Source organism: Cladophialophora yegresii (genome assembly GCF_000585515.1).
Source record: "Cladophialophora yegresii CBS 114405 chromosome Unknown aczIN-supercont1.7, whole genome shotgun sequence".
Taxonomy (NCBI): Eukaryota; Fungi; Ascomycota; class Eurotiomycetes; order Chaetothyriales; family Herpotrichiellaceae; genus Cladophialophora; species Cladophialophora yegresii.
In genome coordinates, this window is record NW_006913051.1 from 2,397,857 (window position 1) to 2,421,813 (window position 23,957).

At 54.7% G+C, this 23,957-nt stretch overlaps 8 protein-coding genes across 8 annotated transcripts; 6 read left to right on the plus strand and 2 right to left on the minus strand.

Annotated features, from left to right (window-relative positions):
• Positions 1-290: 290 nt before the first annotated feature.
• A1O7_09970 (uncharacterized protein) lies at positions 291-2,146 on the plus strand (the record flags this gene model as incomplete). Its single annotated transcript, XM_007763954.1, has 2 exons — positions 291-564; positions 618-2,146. The coding sequence occupies 2 exons, from the start codon at positions 291-293 to the stop codon at positions 2,144-2,146; spliced, it is 1,803 nt and encodes a 600-aa protein (XP_007762144.1).
• Positions 2,147-3,644: 1,498 nt separating this feature from the next.
• A1O7_09971 (uncharacterized protein) lies at positions 3,645-4,109 on the plus strand (the record flags this gene model as incomplete). The annotated part of the gene is made up of 1 exon (XM_007763955.1): positions 3,645-4,109. The coding sequence occupies one exon, from the start codon at positions 3,645-3,647 to the stop codon at positions 4,107-4,109; it is 465 nt and encodes a 154-aa protein (XP_007762145.1).
• A 1,180-nt stretch (positions 4,110-5,289) lies between these two features.
• A1O7_09972 (uncharacterized protein) lies at positions 5,290-7,289 on the minus strand (the record flags this gene model as incomplete). The annotated part of the gene is made up of 2 exons (XM_007763956.1): positions 5,290-7,054; positions 7,102-7,289. The coding sequence occupies 2 exons, from the start codon at positions 7,287-7,289 to the stop codon at positions 5,290-5,292; spliced, it is 1,953 nt and encodes a 650-aa protein (XP_007762146.1).
• A 1,393-nt stretch (positions 7,290-8,682) lies between these two features.
• A1O7_09973 (uncharacterized protein) lies at positions 8,683-11,703 on the plus strand (the record flags this gene model as incomplete). The annotated part of the gene is made up of 1 exon (XM_007763957.1): positions 8,683-11,703. One exon carries the CDS (start codon positions 8,683-8,685, stop codon positions 11,701-11,703), a length of 3,021 nt encoding a protein of 1,006 aa, XP_007762147.1.
• An 851-nt stretch (positions 11,704-12,554) lies between these two features.
• A1O7_09974 (uncharacterized protein) lies at positions 12,555-14,093 on the plus strand (the record flags this gene model as incomplete). Its single annotated transcript, XM_007763958.1, has 1 exon — positions 12,555-14,093. One exon carries the CDS (start codon positions 12,555-12,557, stop codon positions 14,091-14,093), a length of 1,539 nt encoding a protein of 512 aa, XP_007762148.1.
• Positions 14,094-15,564: 1,471 nt separating this feature from the next.
• Positions 15,565-16,698, plus strand: A1O7_09975 (uncharacterized protein; the record flags this gene model as incomplete). Its single annotated transcript, XM_007763959.1, has 1 exon — positions 15,565-16,698. One exon carries the CDS (start codon positions 15,565-15,567, stop codon positions 16,696-16,698), a length of 1,134 nt encoding a protein of 377 aa, XP_007762149.1.
• Positions 16,699-17,833: 1,135 nt separating this feature from the next.
• On the plus strand, positions 17,834-19,867 carry A1O7_09976 (uncharacterized protein; the record flags this gene model as incomplete). The annotated part of the gene is made up of 4 exons (XM_007763960.1): positions 17,834-18,640; positions 18,809-19,381; positions 19,437-19,546; positions 19,615-19,867. 4 exons carry the CDS (start codon positions 17,834-17,836, stop codon positions 19,865-19,867), a joined length of 1,743 nt encoding a protein of 580 aa, XP_007762150.1.
• Positions 19,868-22,302: 2,435 nt separating this feature from the next.
• A1O7_09977 (uncharacterized protein) lies at positions 22,303-23,106 on the minus strand (the record flags this gene model as incomplete). Its single annotated transcript, XM_007763961.1, has 1 exon — positions 22,303-23,106. One exon carries the CDS (start codon positions 23,104-23,106, stop codon positions 22,303-22,305), a length of 804 nt encoding a protein of 267 aa, XP_007762151.1.
• Positions 23,107-23,957: the final 851 nt, after the last annotated feature.

The following is a 23,957-nucleotide window of genomic DNA, read 5'->3' on the forward strand; positions in this document are numbered from 1 at the left end:
GATCTACTGCTCGACTACGTCTTGGACAAGGCATACCACCTCAGTCTTACCCAGTCGGGACACATCCTTCACACGGTATCTCCCAAGTACATGTTTCTCGGGACCAGCAATCGGTAAGTCTCATCGAAAGCTCGGGTCCACCCCGCCTCTCGCGCGTGAGATCACATCACTTCTCTTCTATATATCCTTTCTTAGTGCCTTCCGTCGAGACATTCCTGATACCAATCCTGTTGCTCTCTGCTCTCCTCTGTGCGGACCTTCCCCAGCTACGAAATTCTGCCTCTTAGACCATGGCCACCGACATCGACCTAGCGGAATACCTCTTCCGGAGGATTCGTCAAGTTGGGGTCAAAGCTATCCATGGTGTTCCGGGAGATTACAACCTAACCGCTCTTGACTACATTCAACCAGCCGGTCTGGATTGGGTTGGCAATGCAAACGAGCTGAACGCTGGATATGCTGCGGACGGCTATGCACGGATAAGAGGTGTATCGGCACTAATCACAGCCTTTGGCGTCGGCGAACTCTCTGCTATCAATGCCATTGCTGGTGCTTATAGTGAACGTGCGTGGTTTCCCCATGCTCCGATCTGAATGTTCGCTGACTTCATCTGACAGTGGCGCCGGTCATTCATGTTGTGGGCACTGTCCCGACCAACGTCCAGGATGCTGGGCTCTGCATGCATCATTCCCTAGGCAATGGCGATTTCCGGGTCTTTGCTGACATGTACAAAAAGATCACGGTGGCCCAAGCGAACCTAAGGGATGCAGCTACCGCCCCTGCACAGATTGACAGATGCCTCCGAGAATGTGTCATACAGAGCCGACCAGTGTACATTGAATTGCCTAGCAACATGGTCCGGGCCAAGGTCCCAGCAGCGGCCCTCGAGACACCCATTGATCTTTCCATCCCATTGAATGATGAAGGGTTCGAAGATACCGAGGTTGACTTGATCTTGAACAAGATGTATGCTTCCAGACAGCCTTTCATCGTCGTGGATGGCTGCACATCGAGGTACGGTGCTAGCGAGGAGGCCAATGAGCTAGTCCGAGTGACCCGATTCCCCACTTCGGCCACTCCTTTTGGCAAGGGCATTATCAATGAGGACTGTCCCAATTTCCACGGGATCTACGCTGGCATTGCTGGTAACGAGGTATACATGCCTTGGGCCCAAGGTTGCGATTTCGTCCTCAAGTTGGGGCCTCTGGAGAGCGACGTCAATACGTTTGGATTCAGCACCATTCCCGACCCAAAAACTTCGGTTGTTTTCCACCGCGACCACGTCGAGATCGGAGGAATCAAGTACGAAAATCTTCACATAAAGTCTCTCCTACGCAGAATTCTTTCGAAGCTGGAAACAGCCAAGCTCCCTCATTATAACCCTTACATTGATCTAGGCTCCCCCCAAGCCGAGCTTCTGGCCCTGCCTCCGACAGGCAAGGATGACATTATCGATCAAGCCACTTTCTGGCGACGGATATCGACCTTTTTCCGGACAGGCGATATTGTCATGGCCGAAACTGGCACAATAGCAATCGGAGCCCGAGAGATGGTTCTCCCTGCCGACACTACGCTTGTTTCTTCTTGCATATGGCTGTCTATTGGCTACATGCTACCAGCATGTCAAGGCGCTGCCCTAGCCCAGCGCGAAATGATTGCTGAAGGCTTGCGTCCGAAAGGGCGCACCATCCTCTTTGAGGGTGACGGCAGTCTCCAGATGACCGCGCAATCCATCAGCGACATCATCCGGAACCGACTCGACGTGACTATTTTCGTCATCAACAACGATGGATATGTGATCGAAAGGTGGATCCACGGCATGAAGGCCGGCTATAATGACATCCAACCATGGAGATACCTCGACGCACCAAACTACTTTGGTGCACCCAAAGATGACCCTGCCTACCCGGTGGTTACAAGGCGAGCTGAAACGTGGGGTCAGGTGAACGACATCTTGGCAGAGCCGGCACTTCAAGAAGGCAAAGGCTTGAATATTGTGGAGGTGGTGATGGGTCGAGAGGATGCACCTGATGTGTTGAAGAGGCTGGTTCAGAGCACCAAGAGAAGGAATTCAGGCCCTTCCACCGAGTCTGAACAGCGCCAACCCACGAGCACTGAAGAGAAGGCCATGAAAGTCGGCGGTTGATATGTGAGCCCGCGCTCTCAAAAGTGGCATCCTCGCGACATTGAGCATTTGTCTATCCATTCGTGCTGGCGGCGTTAGGACCAAGAGCATGCGCGAACCGCGAGGTGCCCAAGCATGCATTTCGACTGAGCGGGATAAGCATCTAGAACGTTGTCTTTCAAGTTGTCTCTTAGCGCATCAGGAGTGTCTAACACCAGTGAATACTACATAATCACGAAGCGAAATCCATGTTTTCTTCTGGCTCAGCAGCTTGCGTCCCGCGGAATCCTCTGGTTTGGCTCTGGCGGTGGCTGCACATTGTGCGGCCTGAACATTTCGGACAAGGCAAGCGTTCAACCTTAAAAGCGGCATTAGTTGTTCGTTTCGAGAAGGTCGAGGGAGGCGCCCCTCTTCGTCGCTTCTCCCTCACTTGTCCTTCACCTATCCTTCACTTCTCCTTTCCCAATGAATCCGTGGCAAGCTCTTTGGCTTTTCTCGCTTCTTCAAACGATATCCCGAAGTTTCCTCGAGCTCGTATCCCGTCCGTTCACGTAACAAATCACGTCAATTCGCCAAGGGTTCGACAGCCTCCGACACACATGACACTGCTGTGTCACAGATTGCGGGTAGGACCAACCTTGGGCTCCATTGATTCTAGCCGCGCCTTGGACTCCGTTGCGGCGTCACCAAGCGAGCTGAAGTACAAACTTTCTGCCTCTTCGGTTATCGGCTCGCCGGATAGGCTAAAGGCTGTTCGAGTCTCTCCTTCCATTATTATTCCCGCGGCGTCCCTCATCCAAGCTGAGGTCTGCCGTCTGCCCCTTCACAAGCGCCTGTCAGGCGATTCCCGCGTCGAAGCCACAGCTTGTTTCGCCGATTCTGTCAATTGCCATCGTCTGCTGACCGCGAACTGGGCGTCATGTCCAAGATTCGCCGTCTCCATCTACTCCGTCGACCCCGAGATTGCGGATCGCACACCCTTTCATTCTGCGAGCCAGCCAGCCATTTACGCCAATCTCAACCTCATGCTAAGCGAGACTGTCCTGATGCGGATCGATGTTGCAGCAACAGACTTAGGTCTTTGGATCTGTCCAACTGCAAGGGTCGGGACACTACGCATTATTGGTGACTTGTCTTCTTCTCTCGTGTCCATGCGAGGTAATACAGGTCCCATTGGAGGAAAGTATGTAACGACTTGAGCATATATCTTTCACGACACGGCCACTATCTAAGAGGTTGGTACGGTTTGTCCCTTCCTCCCATCTTTCGTCTCACGGCACGTGAGTGGCGCCCAAAAGAACGCCTTGAAACCAACCTCGCCCCAGCTTACTCATACAATGTTGCAATGGCCCCATCCCCGTTGAGGTCCAACACTGTCGGACATACTCCATACCACCTTGGAGTCCGCACAACACTCGTGGTCTGCCTCTTGTCTGTCCTTCTCGCTCTTCTTCTTATCAAACGCCGCAGAGGTCGAGCCAATATGCGGCACATTCAGCGACTAGCACCCTTTCCCACCATGGAGAAAAATCGCCCTGAAGGCGTCGCGTTTGACTCCGGAGACCCGATCGATCCTTTGGACCGTCAACTCCTGACGGAAATCTTGAACCCTTTGCTTGATGTCGGGCCACGGAAGTCGAATCTTATGACGAGTGGCTATCTGGCCGCGAAGGCGAAGTTGGAAAAGGCCCCGAAATCAGCGAGTGTTCTGGAAGCACATAATCAAGTCGAGGTCTTGAAAATCGAACCCCCAGACATATCGCATCATAGTGTCAATGAGCACCAGACGCAGCAATGGAGCCGCCGGTCCTCCCCGGGACCTCAGCATCAAGCCGACACGTCAGCCCCCGTGGCACACTATGATGGGATGGAAACCTTGTTCCGCGTGGATTCCAAGCACGACGACACGCAGCACTTCTGCGATGACTACAACCCAGTGATCAAGTGGAGGCGAAGGACTTTGATCTTCGAGAAGATGCCTTGACCCTACACCCGCTGCAACAGCCAACACCTTTTTCCCGGCTGCCATTGCATCGCATTATTGTGGAGTGCTGAGCGTGGGCCGCAGACGCCATGCTGTCACAGTGCAAAATGCACGGCTTCTCGACCATCTCTGCATCAGGCATAATGTGTTAGTCTGCTGGCGGACAGAGCCTGCATCGGCAGGTATGCCGATGAGAAGCGAGATCCCAGATCTAGCAAGCCCGGATCGGACCGCACAGGTGAAATCCGACCACTTGCAATATCTGTTTCGCGAGGAGGGCGGCCACGCTCATAAGACTCGGACTGAGACCGACGCGCACTAGCAGTCCTGCCTGTGGACGAGACCACTGAGGGTCATCCAATCGGACCGAAAAGACAGCGGAGTCGCGGAGCAGGGCCCTATGGGAGCAAATTCGGTCGTCTCAATCCGGGTGCATTCGTGTTGGGACCCTTCTCGGAACACAAACTCGAGAGAGAACGGAGCTACTGTAGCAACTTACTGTACACGCGGATGCTCAGCTGGACAGGGATCTTGCCACTTCATTCCACTGTGCGCTTTGACCACCTGCGGTCCCTGTCTACGAGCCTACCACGCCTAGCTGTTCTTCTGCCTGCTCATCTGTCGCTACATTCATCTGCGTATCGATGGATCCGTGCAACTGCGCGTCGAAGTTCACAGGGGATCATATGAATCACCACAGTGGGATGATATTTGATACAGTAGCTCTGTCCTGTAGTCTTTGTATGCCTCCTCACAAGGACTCTACCCTTCATTTTGAGTGCGCACGTACTTTACTGTCGTTCCTTGACACAACAGGTGGTTAGGTGTCATTGGGTCTAACTATTCTGTGTATCTCTCGTGGAAGGCCTGTCATACTCTCGTGGATTGGAGGAGCGAACGCGTGTCAGAGGGAAGGTGGATAGAGTACCGGAGGTGGCTTGACTATTCATTTGTGCACGCTGCACTGTTACACAGCACACTATGACCGTCCAATTCGTTCTCTCATGTACAGTACTCGTGCCTCGCGAAAGATTGCATAGATGCCCCTCTCGCCCCTCCCTGCCACTTGGCCTTCGTGTGACCGCCAGCGTTGTACCTCTGATCGTGGCTCTGAGGGCTCAATGACTCGTTTCCCACTCCTGCGAATCCTAAAGACCCTGCACTGACTGACAGAGTCACTTCACGACCGACCGAACCCAAACCACCCCCGCTTGGGCGGCGCCCTTCGGTCCTCTTTTGTGTCCGGCTCCGATACTGGGCCATTGGTGGCGGTTCTGGCTCCGGCGTCGTGCATCAGCACGTCTTCCCTCGCACCAGGCTGGAGGTCGTCCTCGGGGCCCTTCTGGCCGGGATATTTGATGTAGTTCCAGGCTAGGTCGAAGAAGAGGGGCTTCACGGGCACGGGCCGTAGTTTTGGCGGATAGTTGACAAGGTTCGTGAGGTCGAGGTTAGGGATATACGTGTTGTGGGAGAGGCGTTCTATCAAGGGTGCGGGTTTTGGTGCTGTGGCAGCGGTCGGTGACGATGCCGCATCGGATGTGGCGTTGGCGTTGGACGATTTGAGGTCCGCAAGGGCGCGGTATCGGAGAACGAGTTTCCGGAGGGTCGAGGTTGTGAGGTGTATTTGTTGGCTTGAGATGCCTAGGTTGGGTGGCGTTGCGTTGTCAGCGGTCGTGGGAGCGCCGAGTTTGCTGGCAGCTGTTTCGGCCAGTTCGAGCGCCCGGGCGTATAGCGCTAGGGCGTTGGGGATGTGGTCGCTAATGGCGTGGGAGCGGCCAACGGCAAGGCACTTCAACGCGCGGAAATATGCCCTCTTTGCGTCGAGTTCCTCTATAAAGGGAGCGTCTGCCATGACGCCGGGGAGTTCCTTGACGGCGTCTAGGCTCTGCAGGATGGAGTCATAGAGTGCCAATCGTTCTCGCAGTCTGGACATCTTCCGCCCGGTGCTTTCTTGCTTGGGTGCACGGGGTTTGCCGTCCTTGCGCGGCTTCAGGGGCTGTTTGGGCTTCTCGTCCTCAAAGGCCAGACCGTCATCTGACGCACCACAAAGCACTCTATTCCGGCCGATACGCCATTCGATAACGGCGTAGTTGACTGCTGTGCGAGTGATTTGCAGTGATTGCATGCGCGCGTCCCCGGTGTCAACGCCTTCGGCGACGAGCTCGTCGATTGCGGTCTTGGTGGCGTCTGCCGCATCCTGGCGGGCAGTGATGACCTCTTCATACGCCGTCGCAAGGTCCTTCGCGCTCAGTGAGCCATCTCGGAACGACTTGAAGGATGAGACCAAGTCCTCTTCTTTCTCTTTGGACAGGCCTAGTGCTTGGGAGATGTTGGCGTCTTCCAGCTTCACTTTCCGACTTCTCCAGGAGAGCGTGGACGGGATCTCCTTGGGACCACCCTTGGTGGGTGCTGCTTCTGCGGCCACCGAGAATGCTTGTGGATCGATCTCCTCAATCTCTTGCCTCACAGTCGCTTCGGAGTGAGGAAAGCTCTCGATGACAATCTCGTTCAGGGCTTTTGTGCGGGGCATCTTCAACTGGTATGCTGCGTATCGGATGCTGGGGTCTACGATGCCCGACAGCAAATCCTTGTATGCGTCTATCTTTGCCGACCGTGCCAAGGTCGAGTATATAACCTGAGCGACAGAGTAGTTCTGGATGCATGCTTGCCAGCTTCCCTTCTCGAAGTCAAGGCTGCCTTTCAACATGGAAAGGTACGCACGTGCTTCCAGGTCATCCAGCACTTTCGCGCCGGTCGTGTTGCGGTCTTGCAGGATGTTGACCAGGTTGTCCGCATGAGTAATTGCTCTCCGCAGTCGTGATGCAATCTGACGTTTCGTGGAGCCGGGCATAGGCTTCTGGGTGTTTTCTGGCGACTGTGCCGACTTCATGGCCATAGCAGATGCCCATGCTCGCTCAGAGCTGGCGAGGAGCAACTGTACCCATCTTGAACGAGTCAGTCCTGTTTCCCACCTAGCAAGAACGAAACGTACTCGGCATTTTTGGAGACATTTTCTGCCGTCACAGGAGCTTTGGGAGTGTATTTTCTGCCTCGAGTTGCGGCACCGAGTCGACGTCGCAGATTCTGGACCTTGCGGGTTGCTTGGGCATGATAGGCATTGTAGTCGCCTCCAAGAAGAGCCCTGTCGCGCTCAGACACGAGCGAGCTGGTGATGTTCATATTGGCGGCTCAGTCGGCGTAGCCTTTGCTGCAGGAAGATACCGAATATTCCGTTGGTGTTGATGGTTGAGTGTGAATGTGGGGCAAGCGCAGGGCCTTGGACCGCAGGCTCCTTAGAAAATGTACGGGTAATTAATTGTTGCATATCGGCTCTGCTTCACTTTTCGCTCACTTGATCCTCGCCTCCAACTTACATCCATCCCCGTCTCGACTCTTTTCGTACAGTTGTGTCTCGTCCAGCCTTCGACTCATGTCCCTCGAAATACCATAATTACACTCGCCGGCGTTTTCGTCTTCTGAGCTATACTCTGGCTCCCGTCAACGCAAACGGGGCATGCTAGAGCGGACTGCGGCATGCATTGAGCCAGCATCTCAACTTTTCCTTCGATGCATTGAACCCCCTGTTCGCACGCGGCGCGCACTCGGTCCTTCCTTCTGGAGAAATGGAGGAAACCATTTGGATGTCCCTCACTGGTGGCCACTATTTCTGGAAGGAATCCGAGCTTCGCGCCACAATGTAGCCGGCCTCGAATCTCCATTGCTTTGCCCTCGACCGGTGCGAATAGTTGCCCCCGATGAACATACCTCCCAATACCGCTCTCACTCTCTGAGACGTGATCGAAGCTCGAAAGCTCCCTGCTCACCTTCATCACGATCCTATGCCAGATCGAGCATCGTTGCCCAAAATGCCAGTGCGGCTCTCATGACTGAGAATGATGCGTCCCTCCAGACGAACAGTTCCGTGTTGGAAGTACACGCGGCTCAAGATGGCTCTGGGTCGAAAAGTAATGATATGGCAACAGCAGATACAGGAAATGGAATGGGAATGCCCTATCTCTCGAGCGGTTCCAGTCTGCCAGAGCGGCAGTTGCGCGAAATAATTGACGGAAATCGCGAGCCGAAGTCGACGCCAACGGGCGCAGCTCTCGATCGTGCTTGGATACTATTCAACCAAATCCGGGACCAACGTGCCTACGCCACCGATGTCTTCCACCTCTTGGCGCAGTCCGGCCGAAAGTTGGATCAAACACGGGCTCTTGGTGCGTTCAGACTTATCGACGAGGAGAGCAGAGCGTGTGGTGATTATGAGCGCGCGGTTCGAGTGGCTGTGCAACTGGACAACTACCGCGTTGCTCTTAATATCAATCATCGAGCCACACGGCGCAACTCGCACCGGGGCTGTAGTGTGTTCCTCCTACTTCATGCCGTCTCAAACCAACTCTGGAATACCGCCAACACAGTATGGAATACCTCTTTCAGATGGACCTCTTTTCAATTTAATCAAACATCACCAAATCGTGTTGCCCTTGTGAGGGAGGTAGGCAATTATCGCGACCTACCACTAGCAATACACCACTTGGGGTCTAGGCTGCGCGAACGGGCGCCGGTTATCATGCAGCATTCAGGGACGTTGCAAACGCTGTTCAACGAAGTCCTGGCAGCTTTGGTTCGAAATGGACAGCTCATGAGCATCATTACACCACAGGGGCTGCAAAATCTGTTTGACGTTTCATACCACCTGCGCCGGGCGGTGCCCTCGCTGTACCTCAGCGCTATCAATACCATCAACAAAACCACCATTCGGCCTGATAAAGGTCCGCTAGCTGATGCGGTGTACGCCAATCTTCGATCAAACTTTCCCGAGATTCCTCCGGGTCCTAGCACGTACGGTTCGCTTCTCTCCATCCATACCGAACAAGGAGCATCTGCGCAGGCATATATCCATTACCTGGATGAATTCGCGAAGTTCCATGGCGTGGCAGATAGAATGAGCTACCAGAAGGTACTGTCAGCCCTTGCTGCTCAAGGCGACATTGACGGTGTGCAAGAGGTGTTTCTACGCCTTTGCCAAGCCCATGGGCGTCCAACAGAGCCTGCGTTCTATACACCACTGTTGTACGTCTATGCACGTCTTGGTGACGTTTCAAGCACAGAACGAGAGCTCCAGACCATGGAACAGTTTGGGGTGAAACCAACAGCGTATGCCTGGAACATTCTGATCTATGCGCACGCGAGGTCCTCCCAGCCTGAGCAGGCTTTGCGGGTCTTAGATAGGATGCAGGCCGATGGAGTAACACCAGATGTATACACCTTTACGACGTTGATAGGCGTCTTCGCCAGAAATGGCGATACCGACGCAGTCCTCGATATCCTTGAGAAAGCGCAGCAAACCCAAATAAAGGGCTCATATGCCCTCATCACTGGTTTGGTACAATCATATTGTCTCAATGATCAAGCAGAAGCCGCAGAGAGGCTTGCAGCCGCGGCCACAACTGCTGCTCTTCGTGGAAACCCTACGACGATGTGGAACTATCTACTGAGGCACTATGCTTTCCTCGCGGAATCCAAGAGTATGCTCCGTGTTCAGCAACAGATGACTGTGCTCGGTGTTGATGCTGACGCCATGACCCATGCTGCCTTCATGACTGCTCTTGTGCTACTCGGCAAGACTCGGGATGCTGTGAAAATACTAAGGACCCTGAATATGAGCCAGACACTTGCTGCTACACCGTTTCATTATGCCATCATCCTTCATGGCTTTGCACAAGAAGGTGATAGGGATATGGCCAACGTCATCTATCAAGAACTCGTCGAGAGATTCCCCCGTCTCGGGGCCAGCCCTCGTCTTGCCATGCTACATCTGCAAGCTGGCAGGAACCCCATTGAGAACGAGCGACCAAAGTTTGCCGCTCAATATCTGGAAGAGATCCTTCATGGACTTTCGACAGAAGACCGAGCGAGTCGTCAACCACAGCCTGGGCTACGCCGCCGGCGGAACGTCGAGGCCATGCCATCTCTCTATGTAGAGTACTTTATCGACCTTCTCTTGACGAGAGGCCAAGTGAAACGCGCGGAACAGCTTGTCCAGCGATTTGAAGCCATGCATCAGTCGTCCTACTTGCATTTAAGCAGCAGTGCTTCCATGTCAATCCCGTTGCTATGTGCGCGATTGTCAGTGCAAGCCGAAAAGCAAGCGTGGGGTGATGTTGAGGCAACTTGGAGACTCACACTTGAGCGAGCCATCCAAGTAGGACGACCCTCTCGCATACGCGAACAAAAATCACTGCCTGAAATCAAGGAGAACGACAAGGGGCACACGCAGGAAGCCCTAGCATCTCTGCCACTGCAGCCCGTGGGACTGCCAGAAGATGGACTGGCCCCCAGCGACAACTTCACATTCGGCTCCATGATCCCAGAGAGCTCGTTGGATGCTTTCCCGCTGGACGAACCTGGTCTTGCAATCCTGTATTCGCAAAGACACATGCTCGAGGCCCCTCTCAGTCGTTACATGCACACTTTGGCTGCGAGGCAGCTCCAGAATTCTGCTATTACTCTGGTAGCCAAGATGGAGAAAGTAGGATTCGCGTTGACCAGTAAGAACTGGAACATGTACATTCAGATCCTGACGAGATCTGACGATCCGGAACACTGGCTGCTTGCTTACAAACTTTTTGAGAAGAAGATGATCGCCCATACTCCACCATGGCCAGTCCTGCAGCGTGGCAAATGGCTCCCGCCACAGGAATCAGAGGGTCTACCTTCGATCCCCGTGCTTCGCAAGGTGGTGGAGAAGCGAAACCCTGCGCAGCTGATGCCGAGTTATTACACTGCTGTCCATCTTGCCAGTGTCTTGCTCAAAGCCAACAGGCTTGCAGCGGAGGGTAACAATGCAATATATACGGCTATCTGGAAGAGAGCACCACTCACGTGCCGCTACATTCGTCGCATGCCTTACCTAAAGGACCGTATTCAAGGGCTCCTGCTGCGTAACAGGAAGAAGAGAATTCTACCACCCAGACGTCCTCGCCTACACACAACTCCTGACCGTTCTGGAGTGCTGGGCAGCAGATCGCCCACAGACCATGTGCCCGTCACGGAGCTAGTTGATCTGGAATCAGCACTCAAAATGGACGCCTCTGAGACAAAGACTTCTGCCGCAAATGCGAGGACCCGAGACGTTTACCGAGCCGAGCTCTACGAAGGGCAGATCCCCAGAACCCAGATCACGCGAGATGAGAAGCGAGCCCCGAAGATGGAAGCGGATTTCGACCGCCGCATTGAACGGAAGGAAGAAAAGCTGCTGCGGACATTGCAGCGGATGCGCAAGGATGTCTCGCTCTCGCGGACTGTAAGTGACATGTATATCGGTCATCCAACGATTCCGTCGAGTGTAAAATCGCTTCGCACTGGAAATCCACATCAAGCAAGGCAGACTCTATACGGCACGGAGTATCAGCGCTTGATTAAGGAAGCCCGGACAAAAAGGCTCTTCCGTGAGCATCGCAGAGCGGTATTGAGAAGAATCTTGCGCGAAGAGATCCCGAAGAAAAGGGCGGTAGGCAGGATTCAGGAACTCACAAATGCCTCGCCAGGACAGGCAACACCCCGGCTTGATTCAGACATAAGAGGGTAGATGGAAATGAGCGCCGAAGTAACGTCCGACGGAACTAGAGCAAAGATCTGACCAACACCAACCGCGAGCTGCCAACCAGACCCCTTTCGAGAAAACAGTACCTGCGCCTGAGAGAATGCCGGACGGACACATCAGTCTTCCACGCACGCAGGGCCGCTTGGACAGGCTTATGAGACGATGTGATAAAGGGAAACTGTCGACTGTCGGCGCCTCCAGCAGAGCGATCTGCGATCTGCTGGGGCCATGTAACATTGTGTAGGATATTACCGGACACGACCTGGGTACTACTGTGTAAGTAGCTTTGGCTTTAAGCTGTGACGCCGAGTATTCTGTACAACACTACGCGCTAATGATCAAGACTGCTTCGCATTTGCTTTCGTTGCTTCGACAATGCTGTAGAAGTCTAGCTTAAGCCTTTGGCCTGGGTGTTGAGTATCTCGAGGGTGGTTTAAAGAGGTAAGGCAACACTACGTACTCTGTACCTGATACAGGTCTCGAAGTTGCGGAACTGAGTAAATATGTAATGACATTGGAGGTTTACCCTTTTCCCTAGTGGTTTAGGCGGGGTTTCTCGCCAAGACTCTGTGTATTGATGTCACAAACAACGCTGTAATTCTTTGATGGTTCACTTCCAACGTCGACCAGCCTGACTTACATTTCAGTTCCCTCACACCCAGCGCGAGTACCTCGGGCAGCACGATTTCTGTACCCAGTCACTGGCTGCCGCAGGGTGAAGGAGACATTGACGAGCAGCGTCGGACTCTCATTTGTTCTTCAATATCCTGGTACACCGTCTTCTCGCTGCTGCAAGCGTAACCTGGTTTTTCGATGCCGGCACTGATGGTGTCAAGATGTTAATGCCCCTGCGGAAACGGCACCGTCGCGGAAGACAAGTCTCGGACTCAAGTGGCAGCGTATCGACCGGTCGCGGGAAACCCATGAAACATGCGTCCCTGCTGAAACCATCTCGCAAGACTCGAACCCAGCAGGCAGAACTAATACACAGACAACTGAATGCCGCCTCCCGCACTTACACACCTTCCACATTGGAATCTCTAGCGAATGAAATTCTCGAGCAGATCTTCTTTCACTGCTTGGAGCTGAATCTTCCTAGGGCTTCGCCATACCTCGCTAGAGGTTTGTCACGACGCCCGATTTACGTTGCTCTCGTATTGTTCGCCTACTATGAACCCGATTCAGCGCAGAGCCAAATCGAAACTGAGCACTTCCTGCCTGCTGCGTACCGAATAATCACTAGGGATGAACGTCTTCGACTGCAAGAGGGTATTCCTCGCTGCCGATGGTTCACCCTGGAGTTGTTTGAGTCATGTCTGCCCACACTAAGCCGGCTCGCGATGTTTGAATGTTGGCACCGTGAGAGACAGGAATTGGAGGCCAAGCTCGAACAAGAACCGGTCCACACCGGAACTGCAGCACGCTTTCCAAAACCAGCTTCTCCTTCACCAGTATTGAACGACAAGCTCGAAATGGAAAGCTATTACAAGGCGAGAAAGAGTTCATACAGCTTGGGGGATGAAAACAGCGGAACACATGGCATGGACACTGGCCATGGATATCAGGCGGCGCTGGGTCTCGGGGACATTTCAGAGCCCGTTGTCGGACCAGCGAACAAAGATGGCTATCTTCCCTTCATTGTGACACCTACTCCTCGGCATGAAGACGGAGGGTCTGCTGCATATGAAGGCCGGAGTATCCTCATTGTCCGTACTCTCCCAGTCCACATATTGCGAGGTGCTCCATGGACAGATGCGAAAATCAAATTGCTCCAATATTTCCGCCAGGGACTGCGCCATGAGCCCTTTGACCGGACTCTCTTCGTCTCCCCAAAGGCTTTGTTTGATGGCATGGCCGGTGCGATAGTGGAAGGAAACGAGAAGGCTCTGCTGGTATTGCTGGAACTGCATGCCACGGTCGTCAAGCGTCCTGCCCCAATCCGCAAGGATGTTGGATTCCAAGAGGAGCTAATCAGTCCCCCACTCAATGTGTTGCCACTCAGGTTATTCCACCTTGCTTGCAGGTTAAAGTCGTCGACGAGAATTATGTATTTGCTTCTTCGGGGCGGTGTTGAAAGCATTCCTTACGATGACGAAGCACTCACACGCTGGGCCATGCACACCAAAGCAGTGTCCTCGTCAGACGAAGATGTCACTATGGCACGATGGCTTTTAAAGTACATGGAAGAAACTGAATCCGCGAGCACGGGACCAGGTGACCGACTCTCACGACCTCGACATTCAACGACTGTCTCGCACGTGTACCGGACCCCAGACGGATTGACGTTCACCAAGGAGATCGGTTATATCTGCCTGGACTCGCCTACGTCGTCTCTATGGAGAATACATACGAAAGATGCACTTGGCGACAAATGACACTCATGTGCACGTCAAAATTCAATGCACAACACATTGTGCGGCTAGTCAACGGTTCGGTTCGAGACTTAAGTGGTTACAGCCGGGAATGACTAGAACTATTATTGCTCACGTAGTGCTGAGCAAAAGGAGCGCAGATAAATGATGTGTTGGTTGAACGGGCCTCGATTGTCCATAGCCGCCTTCTTCCAAATGCTCTCCAGTGCTTAAGGAAGTTCCCACTCTTGGACAGCAAATCTCAAGGCGTCGTCAGGCCGCTGACACTGTTATCGCCCTGGTGACTTCTACTTCAATCCAACCACCGATTGGCCACCGGCCTGGTCCAACCAGCAACTCATCTGTTCCGCTCCAATTTCATCCATATCTAGCCTGCCCAGAAACTTCCTTGAGTGATTCGGGAATCCGCATGGGGCGCCAAGCCGTCATGTCGAAGATGGAAGGTGCGCACACGAACCCAAAGACGGACTTCTCGGGCGTTGTTAAGGGGCAGACGTTGCAGCTATCCCCCGACAGGCAGGCGACATATGGCAGGTCTGGTTGAGCATGTCCTTGAGAATAAATTCACCCTAGTATCCAATCCTCGGGATAGGAGACAACTGCGGGGTATGAATGCTCACACCGGTGGTGGCCCAAGAGGAATGGTCTTCCTCTGGTTCTCGCCTCCAGGCCTGGTCCAATGTCCATACCATGTGTGGCAGGGTTTCGACTACCCCAGCTGAGATGCTAACGTGCGCCGCGTACCTAACATTCGGACATATCCCCCCACTTTGCCAGGAGGGAACGCCCCTCCACACCCATCGAATCGCAGGAGACCATGCGGGGTCAACGTCTTGGCCTCGCCTCGCCGGGACTTTAGTCTGTGATCTGAATCTCACGGTTTGGCGCTGTAGCGCCTTGCCGTCAGTCGGCGGTAGCCCAGGCCCGATAGGTTACAGGTCACACTGACAGCAGTCGTTTACTCACAGCACGTTACTACCCTATCCATCAGCAGCCGCTTGCGAGTCTTCACTAGGCAAACAGGCTGTATCGCACATCGTCTCGGGCCAGCGTTGTGGTCCTTGAGCCCGGGAGACGCATTGAGTTTCTTATCCGTGTTGAGATCCGAAAGATCGGCCGATTAGCTCTGATCTCGATTCAAGATCGACCTTCAACAGACCACGACTAAGGCGGCAGCCAGCACTACTGACCGAGTGGAAAAGGAGAAGCAGGAAAAGGGAGGGTTCTGCCGATAAAGCCGCACGTTTGGATGTCGACTGGCAGTGACTGGGTACCGGCAAGTGATTGCCACGGTCGCGTCGCTTAGTCGGGGACGAAGTAGTGACTCAGACGTCTTCAGCGTGAGAACAAGGGAAGGGCTGGCTGGCTGGCTGGCTACACGGTCCATTACCTTTGCTCCATGATCCACTCGCAATTACGATCATCGTTTACGAAACACAAACTACGACTCAAGCTTTCGAGCCTGTCATCTACGATGCTGCTTCTCGAACTTCCCAACGAAATACTGGCCCGAATCGTTACGTTCCACGACACAGCGAGTCCATTCGATGTCGGGTTGCTCGAAAAGCCGAAATCGGCACTTGGGCCACGAGAGACCAGTGATGGGATACGGTTGATGAGCGTTCCGGCAGGGTCGAACAGGCAGAACGCGCTGAAGAATCTCAGCTTGACGTGCCGGCTAATTCGTGCGGTCGCGCTTCCTGTCCTCTTCAAGCACGCCGTCCTCCATCCGCTATTGCTCAGCGACTTTCTGGCCTTCCTCAAGGAGCATAGCCTTGCGCACTATGTGTTGAGTGTGGTGGTCCACGTATCTGGGCACTATAATCACATCCACCCAGCGTGGTGGGCACGGCTATTGAACGAAGTTCCAGCAACACGCTTTAGCGTCATTGCGCCGCCCGAGGTTTTCGCCGAATTGGCCAGCATCCATTCGTGGAGCAACGACGCTTGGGCATTCGATATGCCGGTACAGGTGCTCAGATTCGATCAGAGTCTCGAAGCCGCGCGGACGAAGATCGACTACGACGACTTGCCGAACTTTCTGGTTGGGCGTCCGTGGGAGTGCATGGTGTACAACGAGGGGTCGAGCCTCTCTGCCTATACGACGTACGAATTCTTCCTGCGGCGGACGCCGTCGCTCCTGACCGCCCTCCACTTTAACAGTTCCGCGGCAGGGGATGCCCTGTTCGCAAACTTACTGCATTTCGACTTCATCGCCATTTTCCCCTTCTACAACCATGTGGACGAGGTGCTGAAGTGTATCCGGAAGATGAAAAGACTGCGCAGGCTGTTCGTCAAATTGTGCCCGGAACCTGGAAGTACCGCATTTGATGACGAGATGGAAGTCGCGGGTGGAGCGCTGGATGTCCATGATCCATGGAACGAGTGCGAGACATCCTGGATGCTGATCGCTCATACTGTCCTTTTCTTGACGGTTGAGGGCGAGCTGCAGGTGCTTCACATGGACGACGTTAAGGTTGAAGGTTTGAGACGGAATCTAGAAACGGCCCTTAATGATCGTCTCCACGAGCGGTGGCGGTATCTGGAACAAGGTTCCGGCATCTGGCACAGAAGCCTTGGCGCAGGCCAGTGGGAAGTCCGGGAATGAATCCCGCCTGATCGGGGCGCGTGCTTGGGCGTTGTGGGCGTGATGTGCGGATGGGCAGGCCGACTGCTTTCGGGGAATGCATTTCTCTCCTCATGATGTCAGTGGCTGGCAACGGCCATCGGTTTTTTCTATCGCGCCATCACAGATTGGGGAGGAGCCGAGATAAGCCACCCACGGATCCTTCACGTACTGTGTAAGCGAACCTGAAGCGGTAAAGTTGAGTCCGTGACCGGCCTTGGTCTTTCTACTCGTACTCGTTCTGTGTACGAGTACTGTGTACGGAGTAGGCTGCGAAGATGCCTTTGGGCAGATCTCAAGCGGCCTACGAAGTACCTTGACAGCCGAGATGGAACGTACGGGGCGACCAGGGACGCCAGATCAGTGATACCCGTTGTGCCCTCGATGGCGCCCTCGACTCGGGCACGGGTTGCGAGCATCGACAAGGCCGGAAATTTATCCCGCTCGATCTGCCGAACGTCCTAGTCAGATCCAATCATCGATGCCCTTAAGGGAACAGTTTTCCGGCCTGTCTCTCAGCTGCATGGTAGGTGCATGGCGCCCCGCTAGGATGCAGCACCACCTGGCGGGCGGTAGGCAGGCCGCCGCCACGGCCGCCAGTTGCCCCAAAGACACACCGATACGGCATAGGGGATCGCAGATGACAGACAAGCGGTGCTTCCGGTGGTCGGATTTCTGGGACTCGTCGTAGCCCTTGGCAGCACAGTGTCATGCCCGCTTGGTCCACCTTCTCGACATGCGTTACTTGCCCTATCAAATGGAGGGGGATGTACATCTCCAATGAACCCTGGGCGAACGCTTGTCGCGAAAGCCCGCACAGGGGTGCCTTGGGCCCCGTTTCCTGCTTTCCCATTTTGCGGTTCTTTGTTCGAACAGCTTTCCCATGCCAATCGAGGTAAACCAGGTTCGATCTCAGAGAGTCTATCTCGAGTGCAGGACAACCGCTCGATCGACGTTGGTGAAATCAGGTAACCGAGTGTTATTCAGCACCTTTTCCCTTTCCAGCGAAGTCGACGCCATTCAGGCCGAGGTTGAAGGTTCCGGGCGAAGCACCTCACTGGGCAGCCGCACAATGGACACTCACACATAGTGGAAAGATGCGAGCGTCGCCCGAGATATGCCTTCACCTCCAAAGCCGCCTAGCACTCGGCCATTAAAGCCAGCCAAGGAAGCCTCAGCCGTAAAGTCACCGTCGGCGAAGAAAAAGTCCTCAAGCGCCAGAGTCTCGGCAGCCTGTGAGGCATGCAAGAAGCGAAAAACCAAGTGCTCCGGAGGACCGTCACCTTGTCAGCTTTGCGAGACGCTCGGGACCGACTGTATCATCGACCTGTCTCTCGACATGAGACGCAAAGCGGCGTTTCAGCGGACGATTGATGAATCGAGGAATTATCAGGAAGCGCTGAATACTCTGCTTGATGCCATTCGCGAAGGACCGTCGCCGCGACTTGAGGCTCTGTTCGACTATGTTAGGAGTGGTGCCACCAACCAGGAGATCACGGTCGCAGTGCAACACCAGCTGAGCCGTCCCAGCGATGAAGATGGAGATGGGACCATGTTGTCACAGGCCGACGGCGTCGACTCGGTCCTTGAGGACACCAAACCTGGCAAGAGCCCAGCTGACATGTCCAGTTTTGGCTCCGATGCTGGCAGGGGCAGGCCAGCAGAGCCAGGGCTCATGCCAGTCTCGACATTGCTCTTCTCGCTGAAGAATTGTTCCGAGGCCCAAGGAGAGGCGCTCCTGCGACAATTCGTAGCGTTCAAGGCAGGAGGGAAAGCCAGCCTGCCGAGCCCGTTGGCAGATGGCAAAAGCTCCGGAGACGCAACAGGCCCCGGTACAAGTCCGCCGAGTGTAGCCGAACGTGCCACATGGCACCCAGTCCTGCACATACGATCACAAAGTAGTCGCGCTGAACCGCATCCACAGGTATAGCCTCCCTCATCTCCATTCCGGTGCAAAGTACGAGGAGAAAGGAGACGGACTCTGTGGCCGGGATTCCATAGCGCTAGCCTCGGGCGGTTTGACGCAGATCCTTTCTTTTTTCTTCCCTTTGCTGCTTGCACTGGGGATGACACGGCGACTGACGATTAGCAGTTCACGCACTTTGAGCCCCCGTCGAGACGGTTTTCCGAAGGGGGTCCGTCCCACATCGACCATTCCCAAACGCTCCACTCGGACTCTCCATCGCCTGCTACAGCCTCCTCGAGACAGAGCTCCCGATACCCAATGCTCAACACGGACATCTCGCTGAGTGCGTTGACGGTCGCGTCGTCACCGGCCACGCCGTACTTCGAGCTGGTCACCAACTTTCCGTCCGGTCAAGTGCGACAGAATGAGTGGGATCTGTGTGTGGCCCAGGAGGATCACGTCACGAGGCTCCGCATCCCCAGGCACCTCATCTTACCACTAGTAGTACCTGACGACTCACCGATGAGCCGGACGTACACCGACTACCTGTTCGGGGCTCGGCGCATGCTCGAAAGCGGAGTCCCGGCATCGGACGTCCTAGGCCACTCGGACCGCGTCGCGGTCGACCTGTTCTTCCGCCCTCGCCGGGCAAACGACAAGCTCGACTGCGCTTCATGGGCGTGCGAGGTGTCCCGCAGTTATGATACCGATGTCTTCGTTCGGCTGGCTACGGCGTGTTTGCTCACACATATGATGCGAGTGAGTCGAGTCCGAGAAATTTCCCCTGTCAGCATAGCTGATGTCTTCTGTGCAGTGGCATTTAGTACCTACGCAGGAGAATTATCAAAGAATCCCAGACATGATGAAGCCGACACCGACACAGTGCATGATCCCGCACATTGGTGCCATTGAGACGATACCCTTGTAGGTATTTCCCTCCCCCCGCTTACGTGCATCCTCGCACGGACAAGACTGACTCCGACGGGAATTAGACCTCCCGTGAGAGATGCGGCCACCAACAAACTCCGCGATTGGCTCACGCCGCTGATCGAGGCCGAATGGAGCGTCAATTGGCCTCACTCGGTCGAAATGGCCGTCGAGCGTGACTCGTCGACTGGCGGAACGGTATTGACGCAACGATTCCACGACCATGTGACTAGATACGACAACTGGAGTGTGGCGGGACGATTCCTAAGTGCGTTCCCCGAGGTCGCAGGCCAAATCAGGCTACACGAGGACGGGTGACGAAGCGAAAGCTTGTGAGCATGGTAAGACTGCGCGGACTGCACGGGACGATTCTGGATGCATTCCCATCCAGAGGTCGCAGGCCAAGTCATGCTACACGAGGACGGGTGACGAGGCTCGTGAGCGTGGTTGAGACTGCGCGGACGGAACTCCTCCCTTGCTTTTTGTCCGCAAATCCAAATATGTACGGAGTATTCGTACAGAGTACACAGCACAGCGCTCAGCATAGCGGTGGCTTCCGAGTCCTGCGCTGGCTAAAGGTGTGCGGTGCAGCACACATGCGATACCAAGAGACTCGGTGCATGGAATTCGTCACGCGGCCTGCGCGGATGGATGTGGCGCGTGATGGAACAGGGTCGAGCGCCACTCATGTGAACCTACGAGTGCACGTTGTGCAGAAATGGTTGCCTCCATCAAGAGGAATAGGACTAATCCACCACTCCATGGAAACACGCAGTACGTACTGTATGGGAAAGTTGGGAGGGTGGAAGGCAGAGAAAAAGGAACCACGTGGATGACACCATCCACACCACTGCAAACGATACGCAAGTGGGAGTGAAGCAAAGGGACGGAGTACACGCACAGTACGGTGTACACAAAACGAAGACATTGTAAAATGGGGATCGTGTACGTACGTACAGAGCACACTGTTCAACTTTCAAGATCTCGTTACAGATCAGAGCCGAAATGAGCCAGCCACCAGCGCCGTGCTTGGTGAAAAGTACCGTGCTCGGAACAAATGAGAAATTGGGACCCAGGGTCAGGTCCCGCGTCTCTACAGCGAGAACACCTTGAACGGTCTCGAGAACGGTACGAAGTACTGTAGACGCGTAGACGCCCACCCACACGCGGAACGTGAGGCGGATGACCTGTGCCTCGTCATGCGACCTTCAGCACGACCGTACCTAATTACGAGGTGCTGTATGTGGTAATTACTTCGTACACCAGCGAGCAGTCGCACTCTGGAACAACGTTTCTCCGATCCTACCCACGTGCTCGATGGTGGCGCTTATGGCCGCTTGTGGCGTCGACTTTGTACGGAGTATGTACGTGGCGTGCGCAACCTCTGGCAGCCACGCAGCCACGCGTCCACGCACTCGCACGCACGCACGCACGCGGCAGGCGAAAAGACCTTGCATCCACTGCGAGTACTGTGTATTGTGTATTGCATTGCGTTGCGTTGCGTTGAGTTGCGTTGCGTTGCGTTTGACCACGTCGCCCGCACAGCACAGCGCACAGAGACCCTGAATCTCAAGCCTCGACCCCTCGGCATACACAGTGATTACTTGGCCGTGATTCCTTGGTGTCTCGCACCGTTGTTCCGTCACCTTCGTCGCGTCGACTGGCTGAGCTGAGTGAATGGCCGGTTGACTGCCGCTGGCTAGTTAGTGGTGGCGAGCAACGCGTGGTCTCAAAAAAAGGAAACAAGATGAAACGACAGGGCTACAAGAAGCGCGGCGTAGTATAATTACGGAATAGTCAGTGCTCGTAGCCTGGACCAGTGCGTTTCTGATCATGGTTGTCTCTTGGCTGAATCGTTGGTGGTGGTGGTGAGTGAGTGAGTGAGTGAGTGGTACGTTATCCTAGGTACCTACCTAGGTACTGTAGTATTAAGCGAGTGGTGAGACGTGCCTTGTATTACATGCTTTTGTGTCTAAGTGTGCAGCAGCGGATACGGCCGCCTGACTACACTATGTACCAGGTACGTACCCTAGGTCTGTCCAGTTCAAGAGTCGGAGTAATCACTGTACCTACCCAGTCCGAAGTGTAGAGCACGAGGTGGAACTGTACGCTGTATATAGTAGTTGAGCCAGGCTCCGCTGGGTAGATTAGGCTACTGGGGTATACCTACATAGGATGTTGCTTCTGCCTGGAAGAATGGACTCTGAAGTCGAGTCTTGGACCTGGGACCTGGGACCTGGGACCTGGAATCTTGGATCTTACGTCTTGATGTTCCGAAATACCCTTGTAAGTCGTAACCCCGACGGCCGAGTCCAGCATGAAGATCCTGTGTACTGACTCACGTCCGCGGTTGGTCACCGACAACGAGGCGGACGGGTACAGATAATGGCATATTCAAAGTGCTTATTAATCCCAGGTGTTTAATAGTGTCCTCCGAATGAGTGAGTACTACTGTACTCTACTTGCTATGAATAAGAGCAGAGACAGTCCTATACCAGTACTGCGTATATATGGACATGGGGGATATCTGTCCAAGTCTAGCATTATACAAACGTACAAGATACATATGTGAGCGCGTGTGCGCGCGTATGTGAATGTGTGAGTGGGTGTTGTGGTATCATCGAGCATTAAATATTCATCCCGTCCGTCCCGTCCATATCCTCGTGCATCTTCCGTACGCTGCGCAACGCCGATAGCGCCAAGCAAAGGCAGCGATGGCAAAATCAAATGTCAAATGTCACATGACTCCTCGTTCACCCAACGCCACTCCCAGGCATCCGGCTCTGCTGCTGCTGCTGCTGCATGTGATAGATGGCCTGCGGTGGCAACGAGCGGAGCAGGTTCTGGAGGCGATGAATCTCGGTGGCTTGCCTGCGGATGAATTCCTCCTTTTGCCGGATCTCTTCCCTGAGGTGGCTCACCAATTGGCTCTCGGGGTTTCCCACTACCATGTTGTTGTCCATAGTCTGTGCCTGTGCCTGTGGTACCATGCTGCTGCCTAATTGCTGCTGCTGCTGCTGGTGTTGCTTCTGTTGCTGCAGTCCCTGTCCCTGCACTTCTGCTGTCGCAGTGGAGGAGATCCTCCGTCGCTTCGCAGCAGGTGGTTCTTCTGTCGCCTCTGCCTCATGGTCTGACAGTTCCTCCAGGTGTCGGCGCCGCTTGTGCTCCTCGAGGTTCTCCTTGCGGGTGAAGCCCGTGCCGCTGCTGCGATTACAGTTGGGGAACGGACAGAACAAGGGCTGCTTGGTCGAGAGGTGCATCTTGTGGACTTCGCGCTGATGCCTCAAAAGGCCGCCCGAGTAGGTGAAGCCGGGGTTGAGCTCGCATCCGGACTCGCGACACTTATACGGCCGCTCGTGGCGATCCATGTGCTTGTTCCATTCGCAGACTCGCTTGAACGTCGGGGAATTCTTGCCGCGGCAGTTGACGTGGTCGCAGAACATTTGGCCGTGGTCGTTGCGCGGCGGCGATCTCGTCCGCCGGAAGGCTCCTTGGACGGTCACCTTCGTGGGCTCGGCCAGCGCCAGCGACGGCGGCGCAACAAGCTCATCTGCCATGTTGACTATGTGCGTCGTCTTTTCGGTTGTGGTGGATATGTATGATGCTGGGTCAGTGTCGCTTGGAGGCGAGACGGGATAGCTAATATCTCTCATGATCATGTTGATGGCAGTACTGGGTGGATGAGTTCTTTGTCCTGGTGAAAGAGCGACGCCAACAGGTCAAGCGGCCGACATGGCAGGGAGGTACCGTTGGCCTAAAGTTATATGGACAGGCATGCAAGATCGGGTGCCTGCAAGGCTGTGTACCGTCACGAAACGTAGGCCGGCACTCTGTAGGCTAAAGTACACGCTAGACGCCGCGCAGTGGTGGTATGTGGCCTTTCGATTAGCGACCGCTCGTATGAGCAGCGAGTCATGCGCCACAACAGGCAAATCAGGCCGAGAGGACCTCTCGCAAGCAACGGCTGGCGAAAAGAAGGACGGCACATATATGGTCGGTGAATCACAGGGCCAGCTTATCCATCAGCCGGGGGTGGTGCCTGCCTGCCTGACTGACGTGGGAGCCTTGAGAGGGTGTCATGCCAGTTTGGGTCGCAAACCGTGTGCGATTTGCCCCCTCCCCGTTTCGGCTTTCACATGACGAGTGCGTGCGAGTGCTGGGTGCTCGTGGTGCTTGTGGTGCTCGCCTCAGGATCCGCTGATGACTCACCTATTTTGGGTCCAGAAGCGTCCGACGGTGCAATGGTTACCACAGCACGGTACGAAGCAAAAGTTCCCCAGCCGTGGCGCCATACAGTCTATCGTTGGATGTGGTTGACTGCTGTGACTTTCGGCGGGAGGTACATACCAAGGCAGACACGACACGCAGTGTGGCAAAGCGTACGAGTATTGGGTACCGAGGCTCCAGT